This window comes from Labeo rohita, chromosome 25, assembly GCF_022985175.1.
Source record: "Labeo rohita strain BAU-BD-2019 chromosome 25, IGBB_LRoh.1.0, whole genome shotgun sequence".
Taxonomy (NCBI): Eukaryota; Metazoa; Chordata; class Actinopteri; order Cypriniformes; family Cyprinidae; genus Labeo; species Labeo rohita.
In genome coordinates this window covers 11,898,207-11,915,339 of record NC_066893.1, presented here as the reverse complement: position 1 = coordinate 11,915,339, position 17,133 = coordinate 11,898,207, and the positions used below count along the sequence as shown (strand labels likewise).

The 17,133-nt window shown below is 38.1% G+C and overlaps 1 protein-coding gene across 2 annotated transcripts in view; it reads left to right on the top strand.

Annotated features, from left to right (window-relative positions):
• The window catches only part of tafa5b (TAFA chemokine like family member 5b), a 72,267-nt gene extending 64,742 nt beyond the window's left edge, over positions 1 to 7,525 (top strand). Inside the window, exons 3-4 of one of the 2 annotated variants that reach the window (XM_051098906.1) lie at positions 4,002 to 4,129; positions 6,481 to 7,525. In XM_051098906.1, coding sequence (XP_050954863.1) covers positions 4,002 to 4,129; positions 6,481 to 6,489 — 137 coding nt within the window. In that variant the 3' untranslated portion in view covers positions 6,490 to 7,525. The remainder of the gene's footprint in view (positions 1 to 4,001; positions 4,130 to 6,480) is intronic. The other variant, XM_051098907.1, reaches the window with a different exon arrangement.
• The last annotated feature ends 9,608 nt before the right edge of the window (positions 7,526 to 17,133 follow it).

The window sequence follows — 17,133 nt, the reverse complement described above, 5'->3', positions numbered from 1 at the left end:
TTTTATATTTTATACATACACCAATTATGGTGATGAAAACCAATTTCTGCGCTGGTGGAAACAACACGAGAACACTTTCGCTTTCACTTTCGAGACCGACTCCGGAAGCATTTAGTGTCTCCACCAGCACCAGCAAATCAGCGCAGCTGGAAGAGATCCGCGTTCAAGCGCACGCAATGGGCTGAAACTTCCCACACAGCTCCGGCAAACGTAATACAATGAATGTGTCGGGGAAATAGAAAGGAGATATTTTAATTATTTATCAACAAACCAGTGTTTTCTGAGTCAGTGTCCCAAGGGTTAAGTTGCGGATCCTGACTCACCATCTCCTCTTTGCCTCTTTGGACGCGCCTTTAGAGAAATGCATCTTTACAGATTACATATTGAAAGAGTTTTTTTGTTTTTGTGAAAGAGTATTAGTTTTGTTTCGTTAAGTAATAATTTCAAGCTTTCTATAGATATATGTATCATGTCTGTGAGGTTTGTATTCGCTGAGTTTCCGTTAATTTTTGTGAAGCGCTCCTGTTGAAGCAACAGAAAGCGCATCATGTTTGTTTTCTTTATTTAATAAAAGCACCGTTTGCAACGTTTTGTTGATATTGTGAGTGCACACAAACAAAAGACCCTTAACAGTTCCCGAATGATGTATTACTCTTACCTTTACGAGCAAAAATGACGGAACATTTTAAATTGTTTCCACTGAAAAAAAAATGCAAGTGATCGCGCTGGCGCCTCCATTTCCTGCAATTCGACTTTAGCTTCTACTCTCCGCACAAACGATTGGGTATGCGTCTAATAGCGCACATTTATCTGTTTAACATTGTTTCATACTTGAACTCTTTTAGGCCTATATCTATAGATCTTATTTTAGGCAAGTCGTGATTTAAATAGCAGCTTTAAATATTCCGATGTGATTGCGATTTCAAATGTTTTATAGACATGGTGAAGTCATCATCATAGTAATAAGATTGTGTGTGTTTGAATCGAGATCCATATGCATCTGTATGTCATAATTTGTACCAGACCTCAAAAGTTACCCGGGCCCAGGCCCGGGCGGCCCCCCCGCTTCCGCGATCCATGTATCTATGTATCTATCATATGTATTTATCTGTCTATCCACAGTATCTACCCTTCTCTCTCTCTATCCATCTATCCACAGTATGTATTTATGTCTATCCACAGTATCTACCCATCTCTATCTATCTATATATAGTATGTATTTATCTGTCTATCCACAGTATCTATCCTTCTCTCTCTCTATCCATCTGTCTATCTATCCAGAGTATGTATTTGTCTATCCACTGTATCTATCCATCTATATCAATCTATCTATCTATCTATAGTATGTATCTGTCTATCTACAGTATCTACCGTTCGCTATCTATCTATCTATCTATCTATCTATCTATCTATCTATTTATCTATCTGTCTGTCTATGTATTTATCTGTCTATCTATCTATCTGTCTGTCTATGTATTTATCTGTCTATCCACAGTATCTACCCTTCTCTCTCCCTATAACCATCTATCTATCCAGAGTATGTATTTATCTATCCACAGTATCTGTTGTGAATTTGACACATTAGTTTGTTTCTTTCCTAGTTTTTTTTTTCTTTTGTACTACATATCCCATAATTCTTAGTCAAAGTTCATTTAGGGTGAACTCCATATATGGAACACTACATTACCCATGTTCCCCTGCTTAAGGTCTATAAATGGACCTTACTTCCTTCCTTTGTTCCTTTTTCCTGTTGGTGAGGTCTGGGTGTTTGAATGGGCACCTGACCATGTCCTTTGAGTCTTTTCCTTTGGATGTGTTAAGTAAGTTTGTTTTTCAATTGTATAGTTTGAATTTGTTTATTTGTGTTTAATTGTTTAATCATTACGTGGACTATGTACAATATTGATGTTTATTGATGAGTTGTTTGTATGATTTGATTTCTTTATATATTGTTTGTAGTGACCAAAAACCATCCTGTTTATCCTGGGCATCCACTCCATCATGTTTAACATGGTATTCCTGCATCATGTGAATTCCTGCATTGTATTTGATGTCAGTGGCTAAAGATGTACTTCACTTAAGTGGCATTAAAGAGAGCAAAGGACTGCGTTTCTCTCCAGTGTTTTAATCAGACACCCCACCAAGTTCTACCAGTTTTAACGAACTTTGGATATTTAACAACACATATTCAACAGTATCTATCCATCTATATCAATCTATCTATCTATCTATCTATCTAACTATAGTAAGTATCTGTCTATCTACAGTATCTACCCTTTGCTATCTATCTATCTATCTATCTATCTATCTATCTATCTATCTATCTATCTATCTATCTATCTATCTGTCTGTCTATGTATTTATCTGTCTATCCACAGTATCTACCCTTCTCTCTCCCTATAACCATCTATCTATCCACAGTATGTATTTGTCTATCCACAGTATCTACCCATCTGTATCTATCTATCTATCTATCTATCTATCTATCTATCTATCTATCTATCTATCTATCTATCTATTTATCTGTCTATCCACAGTATCTACCCTTCTCTCTCCCATAACCATCTATCTATCCACAGTATGTATTTGTCTATCCACAGTATCTACCCATCTCTATCTATCTATCTATCTATCTATCTATCTATCTATCTATCTATCTATCTATCTATCTATCTATCTATCTATCTATAGTATCTACCCATCTCTGTCTATCTATCTGTCTATCTATGCCACATAAGGCAGACACTATTTTTAACATACAGGCAATCCTTTGTGAAGACAACTGTTGTTTACTTTTTGGCATTGGAAACCAACCAACCCACACCCAACTCTGAGTTACTACTTTAAAAAATCTGAAAACTACAAATAAGACTAGCGCTGAATAGCATGCTAATCTTAAAACATAGATAAGAGGACCAATGACTGCAACCTACGGTTTTGTGAATCATGCCTACAGAATGAAGATGTACCGAATTTGCATGAAAGGCTCTTTTATTTGTCGTTATGGCCCAGGGCATAACAGTGAATACTAATGCTGGAGATTAGTAGCAGAAGCTAGTCCCTAGAGTAGACACTGTGAGGGAAACATCCACTACATAACAAACTACTTTGAGTTTGGAAGGCATCTCCACAACTATTTTTTACCTTTAAGAACATGCCTTTTCCTTTAGTGAGAATGACATTTCACCTCCATTTGTACCTACTTGTTCTCCTAACACTTTGTTAGCCTCCCTCCAAACGTACAAATGCTGCCACCCTGATATTTATGTACTTTTGCTTCCCTGGGTTATATTTCACTCTGATTATCATTTTCTCTACCTCACAAATGTACTATTTTTTTCTCTCTCTCTCTTTCATTTTCTCTCAGTTTCCCTTCCTCCCTCCCTCTCTTTCTTTTCCCTCTCTCTAAGGGCCAATTGGGGTGTCATGGTATGCAAATGAACATGTAAGGGTGCCCTAGTTATTATAAATAGACATTTATGTTTGATTAAGTGCAAAAACAATCTTACCTCAGGAAAAAATTCTCACTGTTGGACCTTAGCGATCTGTTTCAAAGAGAAAGGCTTAGGATATTAGGCCAAGTGCTGGAGCACTTTTCTCTCATTGCTGTTTGCCTTTGTTGCATGAAATGTCCTGATTTTACCATGTCTTAACCTAATGTGAATTCCTGTAAGACAAACTGTGTTAGTCATGTCATGTGATGGCTTTATATTAACTAAACTTAACCTTCAAGACATTAATGCATAATGCTAAAATTGGTTTATTTAGAAAAATATCCTTTACTACGTAAAGAAGTATTCAGTAACAATTCTTTTGCACCAATGAAATCATCTTCAAACAATAAAAATTACTATGATATCATAAGCCCCACTTCTATGTTTAATTTTCATTAGCATGTTTTGCAAAAGAAATAAATGGCCTTATGGATATGAAATAACTTGCAAATGTTATTTTATGTATTTAACATCCACTTCATATTCGTTTTCCTTTTCTTTTAACAGCGCACATTGTCAGGACCAGACAGTGGTGTGAGATGATGCCTTGTTTGGATGACGAAGGCTGTGACCTATTGGTAAACAGAACGGGCTGGACGTGTGCACAGCCGGGAGGCCGAGTGAAAACAACCACAGTAAGTGCCACAAAACAAAATAACAAAACAACTCAGGACTTAGACTTGCTTGTCAAAGAGGCTGGTGTCATGCCAAATACCTCACTGGATCCCAATAATAAGTATAAGCCTATCTTTGGAAAAACGTAAAAATCACTGTATGTTTAACTTGCAAAGAATATATGCAATTAATAAAAAACTAAAATTAAATAAACAAATTAAAATCAGTTACTCATCAGTTACTCACTCTTATGTTGTTTCAAACCCATAAGAGTTTGGTTTTGCAAAGAGTTTTGGATTTTCAAAACACAATTTAAGATGTTTTCAGTGAAACCTGAGAGGTTTTTGTCCCTACTTTGAAAGTTCAGGTAACCAAAATGTAAAAGATCCAAAAAGGTTATAAAGGCACAGTAAAGCCAATTCATACTGTATGAATTTGAGAAGTTTGTTGGACTTGTTGTCCAACAAAGATATCATTTATTGACATGCTTTTTCTCCAAATTAACTTCATAACATAGTTGAGTGTTTGAAATAACCTTCTGCGATCAGACGTGGCTTCATATCACAGAATGAGGCAGAAATCGTACTATTTTATAGTATTATAAAAACTATGTCGATTAGCATTGCATCATAAATATAGTATATCCATGGGCGTCAGAACCATTGAATGTGGGTGGAACGTCCAATGATATTGGACCCACCCACTTTTACCGTCTGTAATTCAGCTAATATGTCTGCGCACTTTTTTAGAGTGTCGTCAGTCAAATCCATTCCGCATAATGAATGCGATAATAAGTTAAGCTCCATGATCACGCGTATGAACAGGCAGCATCTGGGGTGGAGGAGTGGATGGAGCGGGCGCATCAGGCGCAATCATCAAACATAATTTCAAAGGAAACGGGCGCCACGGTCCAGACCGCGTCGCTGTCTTTATTGGGTGTGTTTAGGGAATATTTGCATTTATTCACATGCGATTTGATTAGCTACTGGTAGACTGTCATGATTTTGGCTAATACAGGATACTACTGTATGATGCGCATCAGAGGGGATTTAGAAGTGGGTATGGGCTACGCAAAGCCGACTGATAAAGAAGTGGGTATACTTAGAGTACTTGGGTATACCCTGCATTACACCACTGCGTGTTAATTAAACTCTGTTTTGTGTTTTCATTAGTTATTCGTGCCTCATGCACTCCCGAAACACAGCAAAGTAAACAAAGCATCTGAGCATATCTGCTGCTCAGATACACCTAACCCTACCTGATACTTTATTCAAACTTTTCGATTATTTCCTTCATTTTTATTTTTATTGAAAACAAATGCCTTTCCAATGTAAAATGAGATGTGAAAAGGCAGAAGAACAATTTCGGCAAAAGGCAGACACGAACTCGGGTTGTTTGCATCGAAAAACACTCAAAAAAAAATACACTCACTTTACCCGTTACGCCACTGGGACCACGTTTAAATCGGCGTCTTTTGCAATGTTGTCACAGTAATTTTTTAGGGGGAGGACCCACCCATATTTATTTTGCTTCCAACGCCCATGACTATATCCTTAAAAAAAATAACCAAGATTGACTGAAGAACACAGACAAACCATATAGCTGAAGTTTCTTCAGTTAAAATTTCTGCGTTTTATTCAGCTACAGTGATAACTGGATTAGAGATTTCCTAGAGCGTCGTCAGTACTATTACTTCTGCTATAAACCATATGTGGAGTTTCGCCCTCCGGCTTCCAGTGAATTAAACAGTCACTATTTCCTACGTGTGTACTCTGTTTTGGGTAAAAATAGGAAGGATAATACTTTCCTCTAAAGAAACATGATTCCCTGAATTATTGTCATTGATATCGCAATAATATCGCAATAATACCAGAAATTATCCTGATACATTTTTAAGCCCATATCGCCCATCACTAGTTAAAACTGGCAGTGGGCGGAGTCACACAGACCAAAATAAAACAGGCATTCCGACACGCATTTTCAAAGTAGAACAACTGGCTGTAGTGCTGTTTTTTGGAGAAACAACTATGTGAATTTGATGTTTCCTAAATATCTCTATGTATTATGGTGTTTTATGCTTTGGTACAGTCAAAAAATTACATACAGCACAGATTTCAAATACAGATTTCTAATTATACAGAATAAAATACCCCAAAAGGTTTCAGCCATTAGTGTCACTGACATCAAGAGGGCTTTTTTTTAGAATTTAAGAATACATTCTTACCTCTCCTACCCGCCTTGAATGATTGTCTACAGTACATCCTTGGTTAGGGTCCAACCAGGAAAAGATCTGGGACAACACCAAAACCTCTCAGAATGCATAACTTATCGCGTTATATGCCCTAACTACTGCGTTGTTAAATCCCACCAGGTATCCTGACGCCAGTGGGGAATGATTTTCCCAAGAGAGGCACGACGTACGGAAGCACCTCGTCATTCTCCAAAGCTACAGCGGGGCGGGGGAGGGGAGCATTCATCATAGTCCTGTTAGCCCTGTCTGTCAGTCTCTCCATTAGTCCTTCAGTCTCATAAGATAAGGGGTGAAGACCTCTCGTCATGGAGTTTATGTGGACCATGAGGAACGGATCCCCCCGTGCTGTCAATCAAAGTTGGAACCGACCAGCGTTTTGTTTGCTGACGCCAAAACTGGCAAATGATTGGTTGCAGGTGGATCGTGAACCGTGTACGGAGCTATCGAAAATTTACAGACCAAAGAAACACGGGCATATTTCTGTGGAAGGTTTCTAATATGAACACGAATACACGCATCAGCTGCTTCAGCTTCGACAAACGCAAGCAAAAACACACATACCTGAGCTTTGTAAGGAGTTTTTCCCACCGAGCACATGCAAAATGAACAACAAAGACGTTTGCAACAAAACGATTGACTTTTCTTCGATTGTAAATCTGCTGCCGTTGTTGTAAATTGGACTGAAATCAGTCAGGATTTGGAAACGTAGCGAACATGGCAGGGGATTTGTCAGACTGAACATTATCTACCTGACCTGAAGAGACTAGCGGAGACTCGCGCTTCGGGAGAGACCATCCTATGTATTTTCAGAGTCATAAAGTTATATATATATTTAACAGTTTTATATGATGTACCTTTGTAGCGAACCTTATTTAACACTGACAATGTGATCCTATTCATAAAGGGTGAATTGAAAACAGTCATGTCCTGGAAAGTTATTTGCGCATTGCTTTCTTCGTCAATGAACGTAGGAAGGAAAATAGTGTACTTGTGTATTTGTGAGTGAACTTTTGTTTTGTAACAACATCCGACAATATCCACACACGAAAAAAAGCAACTGTAACCCACCTTGACAAGGTTATATACAGTACGTCAGTATACGGCTATGGGTCAAAATGTGTTTTACCGCAGCGATTGTACACTGGCAAATTCATCTTATAAAAACTGTTTATGTGTCAGTCCTTCTGTGATATCTGTCATATCGAGACGGTCACCCCATTAAGATAATGGCCCTTATGAGATAATGGCCCGTCCGCCACAAAGAGCGCCGTGTCCTGCGTGGTTTCTCTTAGACCATTACTCTGCCCTTGTTGGCCCCTCTCCTCCTCTCTCAGCGCCGAGCCTGTGGAGGAATGCTGCTGTCAGCCAGGCTTCAAGCTTCATTTAACATCACTAACAGCCTGCATTACACACGGCGTCTCTCAGCTACAGCCGCAGTGCCCCACAATATCACCCCCCTCACGGGCCGGCCCAAAAGCACCCGGAGTGTTTATGAGGGTTTGAAGGAGAATGATGTAGGCTTTATTGAGGCTTTTAATAAGTTCTTAACAACTTGCATTAATCATTTACTTCAGTCGTATGTCGAAAAAAGTGTCCCTTCATACTTAAACCTGAAGTTAAATATGCTAAGATGCTAAAATACATTCTTCTACTTCAGTTTAATATGCAGAGGCAACTATAAGTAAACCATTTGTAGGCTGATTCCTCTGTGAAGTGTAAACAAATTTTTTTTTCTGTTTGAGAATCCTGACCAGCCTGACACGGCAACAGTGGCTCGACCAATGGTGAGAGTTTGGGGCGGAGCTACTTATTTGAATGCTGTTGGTTTTATTGTTGCTTTTAAGAACATAACTTAAAAGTTAGTAAATAATTAACATAATATGAAACAATATGGCACTTTAAAGTGTGTTTTTTTAATGTTAAAATGCATCTTTATACGCAAATTTTTGTGGCATTTTCAGAACATTTCTCTTTTGTTTGAAAATCAAGATTTGTTTGACATAGCAACCCCAGCTCAACCAATGGTGAGCGTTGGGGCGGAGCTTTCTGTTTGTTTGACCAATAGCAGAGTGCTCAGGAAATCTTGTTTGAATGCTGCTGGTTTCTTCAGTTTTAAACACTTAAATCTGAGGTAAATGACTAATATAGAGTACTGTTCAAGAGGTTGGGGTCAGTAAGATTTTTTTTCCGTGAGGATGCATTAAGGATGCTAAAATACATTATTCTATTTCAGTTTAAAAGGTGACTCAGTGTTGTTTTCAAAACATTTTTCTGTTTGAGAATCCGACCAGCCTGACACGGCAACAGTGGCTCGACCAATGGTGAGAGTTTGGGGCGGAGCTACTTGTTTAAATGCTGTCGGTTTTATTGTCGCTTTTAAGATAACATAGTTTAAAAGTTAGTAAATGATTTGGCACTTCATACTTTAAACTGATTTTTTTATGTTAAAATGCATGTTTATACACTAATCTTTGTGGCTTTTTAAAAACATTTCCCTTTTGTTTGAGAATCAAGACTTGACAGCAACAACAGTTAATGAGAGTTTGGGGCGGAGCTTTCTGTTTGTTTGACCAATAGCAGAGTGCTCAGGAAATCTTGTTTGAATGCTGCTGGTTTCTTCAGCTTTAAACACCTAAATCTGAGGTAAATGACTAATATAGAGAACTGTTCAAGAGGTTGGGGTCAGTAAGATTTTTTTCTTTAAATGAATACTTTTATTCCGTGAGGATGCATTAAGGATGCTAAAATACATTCTTCTATTTCAGTTTAAAAGGTGACTCAGTGTTGTTTTCAAAACATTTTTCTGTTTGAGAATCCGACCAGCCTGACACGGCAACAGTGGCTCGACCAATGGTGAGAGTTCGGGGCGGAGCTATTTAGCAGTACCAGCTGGTGAGAGTTTGGGGCGGAGCTTTCTTTTTGTTTGACCAATAGCAGAGTGCTCAGGAAATCTTGTTTGAATGCGGCTGGTTTCATTGCTTTTAAGGTGTTAAAAACTTCAAGAGGTGCAATTTTTTTAAGGAATTTATACTTTTATTCAGCAAGGATGCATTAAATTTGATCAAAAGTGACAGTAAAGATATTTACAGTTGAAGTCAAAAGTTTACATATACCTTGCAGAATCTGCAAAATGTTACTTATTTTACCAAACTAAGAGCGATCATACAAAATGCATGTTATTTTTGTGTAGTACTGACCTGAAAAAGCCATTTCACATAAAAGATGTTTACATATAGTCCACAAGAGAAAACAATAGATGAATTTATAAAAATGACCCCAATCAAATGTTTACATACACTTGATTAATACTGTGTTGTTACCTGAATGATCCACAGCTGTGTTTGTTTAGTGATAGTTGTTCATGAGTCCCTTGTTAGTCCTGAACAGTTAACTACCCGCTGTTCTTCAGAAAAATCCTTCAGGTCGCACAAATTCTTTGATTTTTCAGCATTTTTGTTTATTTGATCCTTTTCCAACAATGACTGTATGATTTTGAGATCCTTATTTTTTACACTGAAGACAACTGAGGGATTCATATGCAACTATTACAGAAGGTTCAAACACTCACTGATGCTCCAGAAGGAAAAACAATGTATTATTTTTACAATGAGTGCTAGATTATTTGGCATAATTTGATTAATCCTGTTTAAAAAATTAGCCATTTTATATTCAGCAGTAAGAGTTGTCTAGTCATCTTTTGTTGTCATTTTGCTGATATCTGTTTTATCCACTGAAAATGTCATTGCGAACAATTAGCCATCTGAGACAACCTGCAAGGGAGGAGGCGGCGGCGAGGCACAAAGACGATTGGTTAAGGTAAAAAGGCTCCCTTGAGTTCATAATCAGGGTTTGACATGTCGCACTGAACCATCTCAAATTCCCATACAAATCTTACCGGCTTGGCTCACTCATCCATGGACTAAATGAGAAAAATTACAGACTTTGCCAGTTCCCTTAAAATCCCATTTACATTCTGTCAGCTCCTATTAAGGACGAAGATCGTGACAATGGGCAAAAATATGCATGGGAGAGAAATCCAGCCCCAGTCCATCACGGTAATTCCGACCCTGCTTACCAAAGCGCCACTTGATTTCTCCTCAATTTGGGCTTCCCTTCCCGCAAGCTGCACGCTAAACAGACCCTGATAAGCACCCTGCCTGAAAACCAGCTTTAACAATATCATACAATTACGAGCACCAGTAATAGTATCGGCCGTAGATTAGAGGTACTAAATGCTGAGCTATGAATAAATTAGCCACAGTTTTTTGCCTAAGAGCTGAAAAGAATGAAAGGACACAACAAGTCAGGCACTTTGAGTTTCGCAGCTCTGCGCATCGGCTGATAGTTTTCTCCAAATAATTTTGAATGACACAGATTACAATAGATTTCCAAAATAATCCGGATTATCGCCATCATTAAAGCCACATTTGATCAACGGAAGAAGCCGTTCTACGGTCGCACATCATTATGTGCATTAAGGCTCAAAGCGGGTGGCGATCTTATTTCAATTAAAAATTGGCATGCCTATCAACGTGATGCCTCTGTTTACTGAACTCTTTAGACAAAGACGTCATCTGCAATTCAAATGATTTTAATCAGTAGACACAGAGGCACAACATTGATAGGATTGCTTCATTCGTTTAGCAAAATGTCAAAGCAAATCGTAGGGGCCTCAGCTGTGTTTATGAACAAACTCCATGTTTCAGATTTGCAGGAGATTAAAAAGAGATGAAAAGCAGTGAATGTGTAATTGTGTGAAATCTAAACCCAGGACCCTTTTTATAGTGCAAATTTCTGATTAAGGCAAAACCGAAGAAGAACTCCCCGCAATTATCGATAATTGCGAGTGGGCAATTACGCATTAGCATGATAAAAACAAGTGCACACATAAAGGACGACAACTTTGCACCTGAGATGAACGCGAGTGGAGGGACGCGCTTCGCCCGCCGGGTAGGCGGATGTTGCTCGAGTTCCTCCAGGCCCGTGCGGTGAATTATGGTCTGCCCTTCAAGCAGTCACACGCGCCCGCCATTAATCATCTCTGGCCAGTGTCCCCATTCTCAAAAGAGGTCTGGAATGTGTTTCCAAACCTTACTGAGACCTGGTTGTCACCCTACCTGTCCACCCTCAGCCCCTTGGGGTCCTTCACACGGGACCAAAGATGAAGCGGAGACGGTGACTTTGTTAAGGGAGATAGTTTCCAATGGGACCAAACATGCTCCTTAGCGAGGGATGTTACCCGGGTAATTTTTCGATACTTTGAGGGTCACGCAGGATGAAGTAATGTTTCGTAAGAATTAATTGAATTGTTCACTGAATACACGGTCAGCATAAGCAGGGCCGATGAAGCATGAATGCGGCATATAACAATGTGACCTCCTGCGGGACAGTCTCCGAACTGGAGTATCCTACAATAACAAATTGTCTCTAAAGATTCTCCTTCTCTCGTTTAAGCATGATGTATTGGCCATTGTTACCGATCTGAAGGTCAATGTCAGTGTGATTCTGTTTCTGAGAACTAATCTTCAGAATGGATGCAGAATTTCTTAAAAGTTGTGACATATACTACCCTGAATTTTACAGATCTGAAGGGCAGGCCGGTTTGTTTGTGAGGCCTGAGGCAAGATTATAGAAAGGTCTTAAAATTAAAAATATCTCTGGAGAACTAGATGTATAAATGTTTATTAAAACATCAAGGCTACAAATCAACTCTGCTTTTAGTCTTTACCTGACTTTTTCTGCATAGGCGTAGAATGTAATCAGAAATGATTTTTTCATATATTGCTCAGCATTATTGCATTCAAATCATGTCAGAATGATTGAATTTCACCGCATATTAATGCCAACAAAGTTATAAGTGAGAAAAATGGTACATCTTAAACCTATAAAACCTACTGTATCATATTTGATCTGCAAATTTCCTAGGCCTCTAAATTATTAACATACTCAAAACCTGATGTACACAATCTACATGCCTTGTTTTTTGTTACGTAATAAAACATCAAAATGTGAGTATCAAATATGATACATCAGGCTTTAAAGGAATGTTTATTTGTTCATCTCTCAGTCGTCATTGTATTGCACTAAATTGTTTTGCCCTCACAATAAAAACTAGTTCTGATCATAAAGCTGAGCATTTAAATATCCTACAAAGACATATTATTAGGAGATATAGAGTGATAACTGAGATGTATATGATATTTTATGTAAATAGTCTGTTATACTGTTAAAATCTCACTGATTTACATTACAAGCCATCAAAATTTCTTCTTACGTTTTGTCCATATATGTAATTACCGCTGCAACAAATTGAATATTTTTGCTCAGTTTGGATCTCTGAGTAAATTTGAGGTGTTTTTCCCTACTTGAGTATGAACTCCATATTCTCACTGTATCATAGCCTACTATATGAGCCTTAAAAGCCTGATGTATCAATTAGGGTACAACGGGGCTAAAGGCACACCCTAAGAAAAAATGTGCCCAAAGTGTATGGTTGCAGAAAAATATATACATTTGTAGTGACCATTTATTAAGTTATTAAAATATGTTAATATAAAACATATTTTATAACACAGAAACAAAATGATTTTAAAATATAAAGATTCTGAAAGCATTGAAGGGGATCCCATAATAACTGAATATAGATTCACAGTAGTAACAACAAATTATATATTATATATTATGATATGATATGATTAACAGCATTTTTTTTTTTATAAATATGATTTTATTCTAAACGTGGTGATTATCCCTAAGATGGACACCCAACATAACATATGATATTTACCATCTGAATCTAACAATGTCATGTCGACAAATGGAAAAGTCAGCCTTCTGTTAATTATCATGTTAATTATTGTGCCTTTTGGCCCCAACAGCAGGGGTGCTTTTTACCCCAAATACCACTTTTACACATTCTTTTGTTATTTAAAAACAATTTTTAATTATCTTAAACAAAACTGAAAATCATTAAGAAGACCTTTGTCTTAAGATATATTCTAAAATTTTAGCGATTCACATTTGCTACTTAAATGTACAACATTTTTAAAAACACCAAATATTAGATCAAGCAAGCACAGAATCGCCAATGGCGGGCTGCTCTAAGGTGACTGAAACCCTGCGACAGGAGGTTGTCCAGATGAAGACCAAAGGGACGACCCTTTTAGCTGCTGCAAGAGAAGTTGGTCATTCCAAATCTGTGATTTCTGGAATATTACAGATCTACAATGACACAAATTCACTCAAGTCCCCCCAAAAGACTGGTCGTCCACATAAGACAAATGCACGAGAAGACAGGATAACGCAGAGACTCTCAATGGGGAATCGGTTCAACACTGCAGCTGGAATTGCTTGCCAGTTCAGTGCTGAACAGGGTATGTTGGACTGAAAACACACTCTGCAGTGACCAAACCTCTCATCAGCAGAAATCATCATCCTTTGCTGAGGAGCATATTGTGTGGAGAAAAAAAGAACTGGTCCAAAGTTCACTTTAGTGATGAGATCAAGTTAAATTTATTTTGGGTCTGATGGGAAACATTTTGTTCGTCATCAAACTGAGAAAAGCCTGAACCGCAAGTGCGTAAAGAAGTCAGTGAAAGGTGGAGGAGGAAGTGTTGTGGTTTGAGGGTTGTTTTCTGCAAGAGTTGGGTCTCCTATACAGATACATGGCAGGGTGAATGCCTGTGTTTATCAGAACTTCCTTTAGCAACATGCAGTTTTTTCCTGCAAGCATCTCCAATCAGCCTGAAAATAATGCACTGAAATAATGAGTCCTCATTAAAACCCAATAAAAAATCTGTGGTGACAAAGTTATGGCTAAGAAACCCACTAGTTACCAAACTATGGATGGAAGAAGAGTGAACCAAGATAGCAGTGCAGAAACTAGTGATGGCCTGCGGCTGCAGCTGTACTGAAGTCAAAGTAAAGGCTTTCCTACTAATTTCTGACAGCTGTAACCCTCCAAAATTTACTAGTAATCTTCTTGTGTTCTACAGTGGTTACTGTGGTCTAATTTTGATCACTGTGTTTTCCACAAAATAAAGGTTTTTGTTCAATATTTAGTCAAACATGTTAGCAGAACAGTGGTTTACCTACAGCTAATATTCCTTCAGAGTATTTATAGATTGTTCTCTAATTGTGATCTCCACTGTATATTTACGAATTGTTTTGTCAGCTTTAAAAAAATATTATGCAATTATGAACGCTGACAGCATAATTAGTCTGTTAAAATTAAATGCATTTTCCGTACCATAAATAAGAGAACAGTGATGCGACATGCCAGAAAACTCTATATTCATTTAGCTGATTTATAAACAATATTTCCCTTATAAAATACACAAATGAACTTCAATTATACACCTACTATGAATCTTCTGCGCTTTATTATGTTGCATTATGGGGCTAAAAGCCAAATTTCCGTAAGCAGGACCTTACAAACACCTTCAAACCTTGCACATATTGCCTACAGGTCACGACAACTTTGATGATCCTAGCTGAGGACACTGCAGTCGTTTCAACAGAAACAAGCCAAAAACCTTTCATTACAGTATCCATGCCAGAGGTAAAGCTCTCAGCGGTAATGCGCCGCGCTACAAAACAGCATCCTCCGGTGTCAGCCGTGCAACAGCCAAATACTGAACCGCAAGGGCCGCCTGCAAAATAGGATTATAGAGATGCACACCAGCAAGGCGGCGTTACTCTGACCGCAAGTCATTCTGAGCTGAATCTACCAAAACCGATTGATTCACGTCTACGATTCACCAGACACCTGAATGTCACCTTTCCACATGGCTGCCATTCACTGCACAGAGTGATTGAAAGGGAGAGCAGAGGTGAGAGGGAACGGGATGCTTATGGCATGGGGAGATATGAACTTAATGCAGGAACACAGAGAGGAAGACGGGCGCGAGGGCGGAGGTGCACCGAATGCCACAGCTGACGACGGCGAGATATGGGAACATTCATTTTGCTACAGAGGTCTCTAAGTCTTCATTTCCAGGAGTCTCCAAGTCCTGGTGGAAACATCTGATAAGGGCCTGATGTCAGTGTCTTCATTTCATTCTCTATCATACTCACATTCTTCACCTCGTTCATCTTTCCAGCTCAGGATATTTAGTACAAGCCGAAGCCATGTCATTGTCACGACCCGAAAGGAACTTCCAATATTTGTCATTTAATATGTTTCTACTGAATAGCCTGGGGGTGCACTATAGGGCTCCAATATCATGATTCGATTACGATTACCAAGCATGTGATCCGATTTGCATCTGTTCTCAATTAAATTTGATTTGTTACTATCATATCATGAAAATCTGACTTTTTCTGGCAAAAGAAAAGCATGCTAACTGTTATGTCTTTAGCTGCACAAATGAGCACAGAACACTATTTAGAGTCCCAGGCTCAGAAGAGACAGTGGATTTATTGATTTATTTATTGTATATTGAGCTGCTGCCACACAGATCTAATATAAACATGCAATTTCTTTCCCAGCTGTCTACCATCACAGACATAACCGAATGTTTTGGTACCTCATGTGTGTTTTTAATATAGACTTGTGTGTATTTGACAGTTTAAGCGCAGTGTGACATGAAAGAGAACTTGATGATGAGAAATGAAAGAGAAGTTTAGTACTCACATGCCATGTGACAGCCGCTTTCTCTGCGCGTGCTCCGGATGTGTACGCTCAGAAAACCCTGTGTTAGAAGTTTAAACAGATATGGCTTTAAAACACAAGATTTCAGCATAATAGACATGATAATCAAAACCAAACAGATGTTTTTTGGGAGAGTATGTGAGGTACGAGCTGTAAAGGCATAGCAATTTCTGGAAAAGGGGGTGGGGAAAAGCAGCTCATTTGCATTTAAAGAGACATGCATGAAAAACAGCATGTTTCTGCTACCATTTAAAATAAGCATTGTCAAAATTATCTAATAGATGATCTGTGGGGTATTTTGAGATAAGGATGAGGAAATTTATCTTGGACAAAATGCTACCGTGTTGCTCTGAACAAACAGTAATAATAAATAAAGACAAATTAAATTGAACAATTAAAAACATGCATTAAAATACAACAGTGTATAAAAAAGTAAAATGCAAAACACAGTAAAGTGTGTTGTTCTTGGTAGAATTCAACAGTTTTATCGAGACAGGAACAAATGAAAGTTTTAGTCTATTGGTTTTACACATTGGCATTCTCAATCTCTTTCCCAATGGCAGCAGCTGGTATTCGCTAAAAAGAGGGTGTTTGGAATCAGTACTGATACTTATTGCTCTTCTCATCACTGCCTGTTGGTATAAAGTCTGTATGGGCACATATTGCTTTATTCCTATAACTTTCATGGCTGTTTTGTGGATATGAGTCTATGAAGTTTCCAAACCAGACTGTGAATCCATAGCAGATAAGATTTTCAAACATGGCTCGGTAAAAAAACACGCAAGATATTGCTACCCACCCCATACAGTCTCAACCTTCTTAAAGAATAAAGTCTCTGTTGTAGTCGTGTGCACAAACTGTGAATATGTGTCTTCCAACAAAAAACACTGTCCATGTAAAACCTGTAGGATGTCACTTGCTGTATTACTGTGTCTTTAATAATCACAGGCTTGTGATCAGATACACTTCTTGGATCAAGAACCATTTCTTAACACTAAACAGTTTTTGTCACACCACTGAATGAAAGTATCTATTTCACTGTGGTAGGATGATAAATCCATATCTTTGTGTAAGAGGCTTAGAATGGCAGTCTTCAGCATATTTCATAATATAACTGTTAA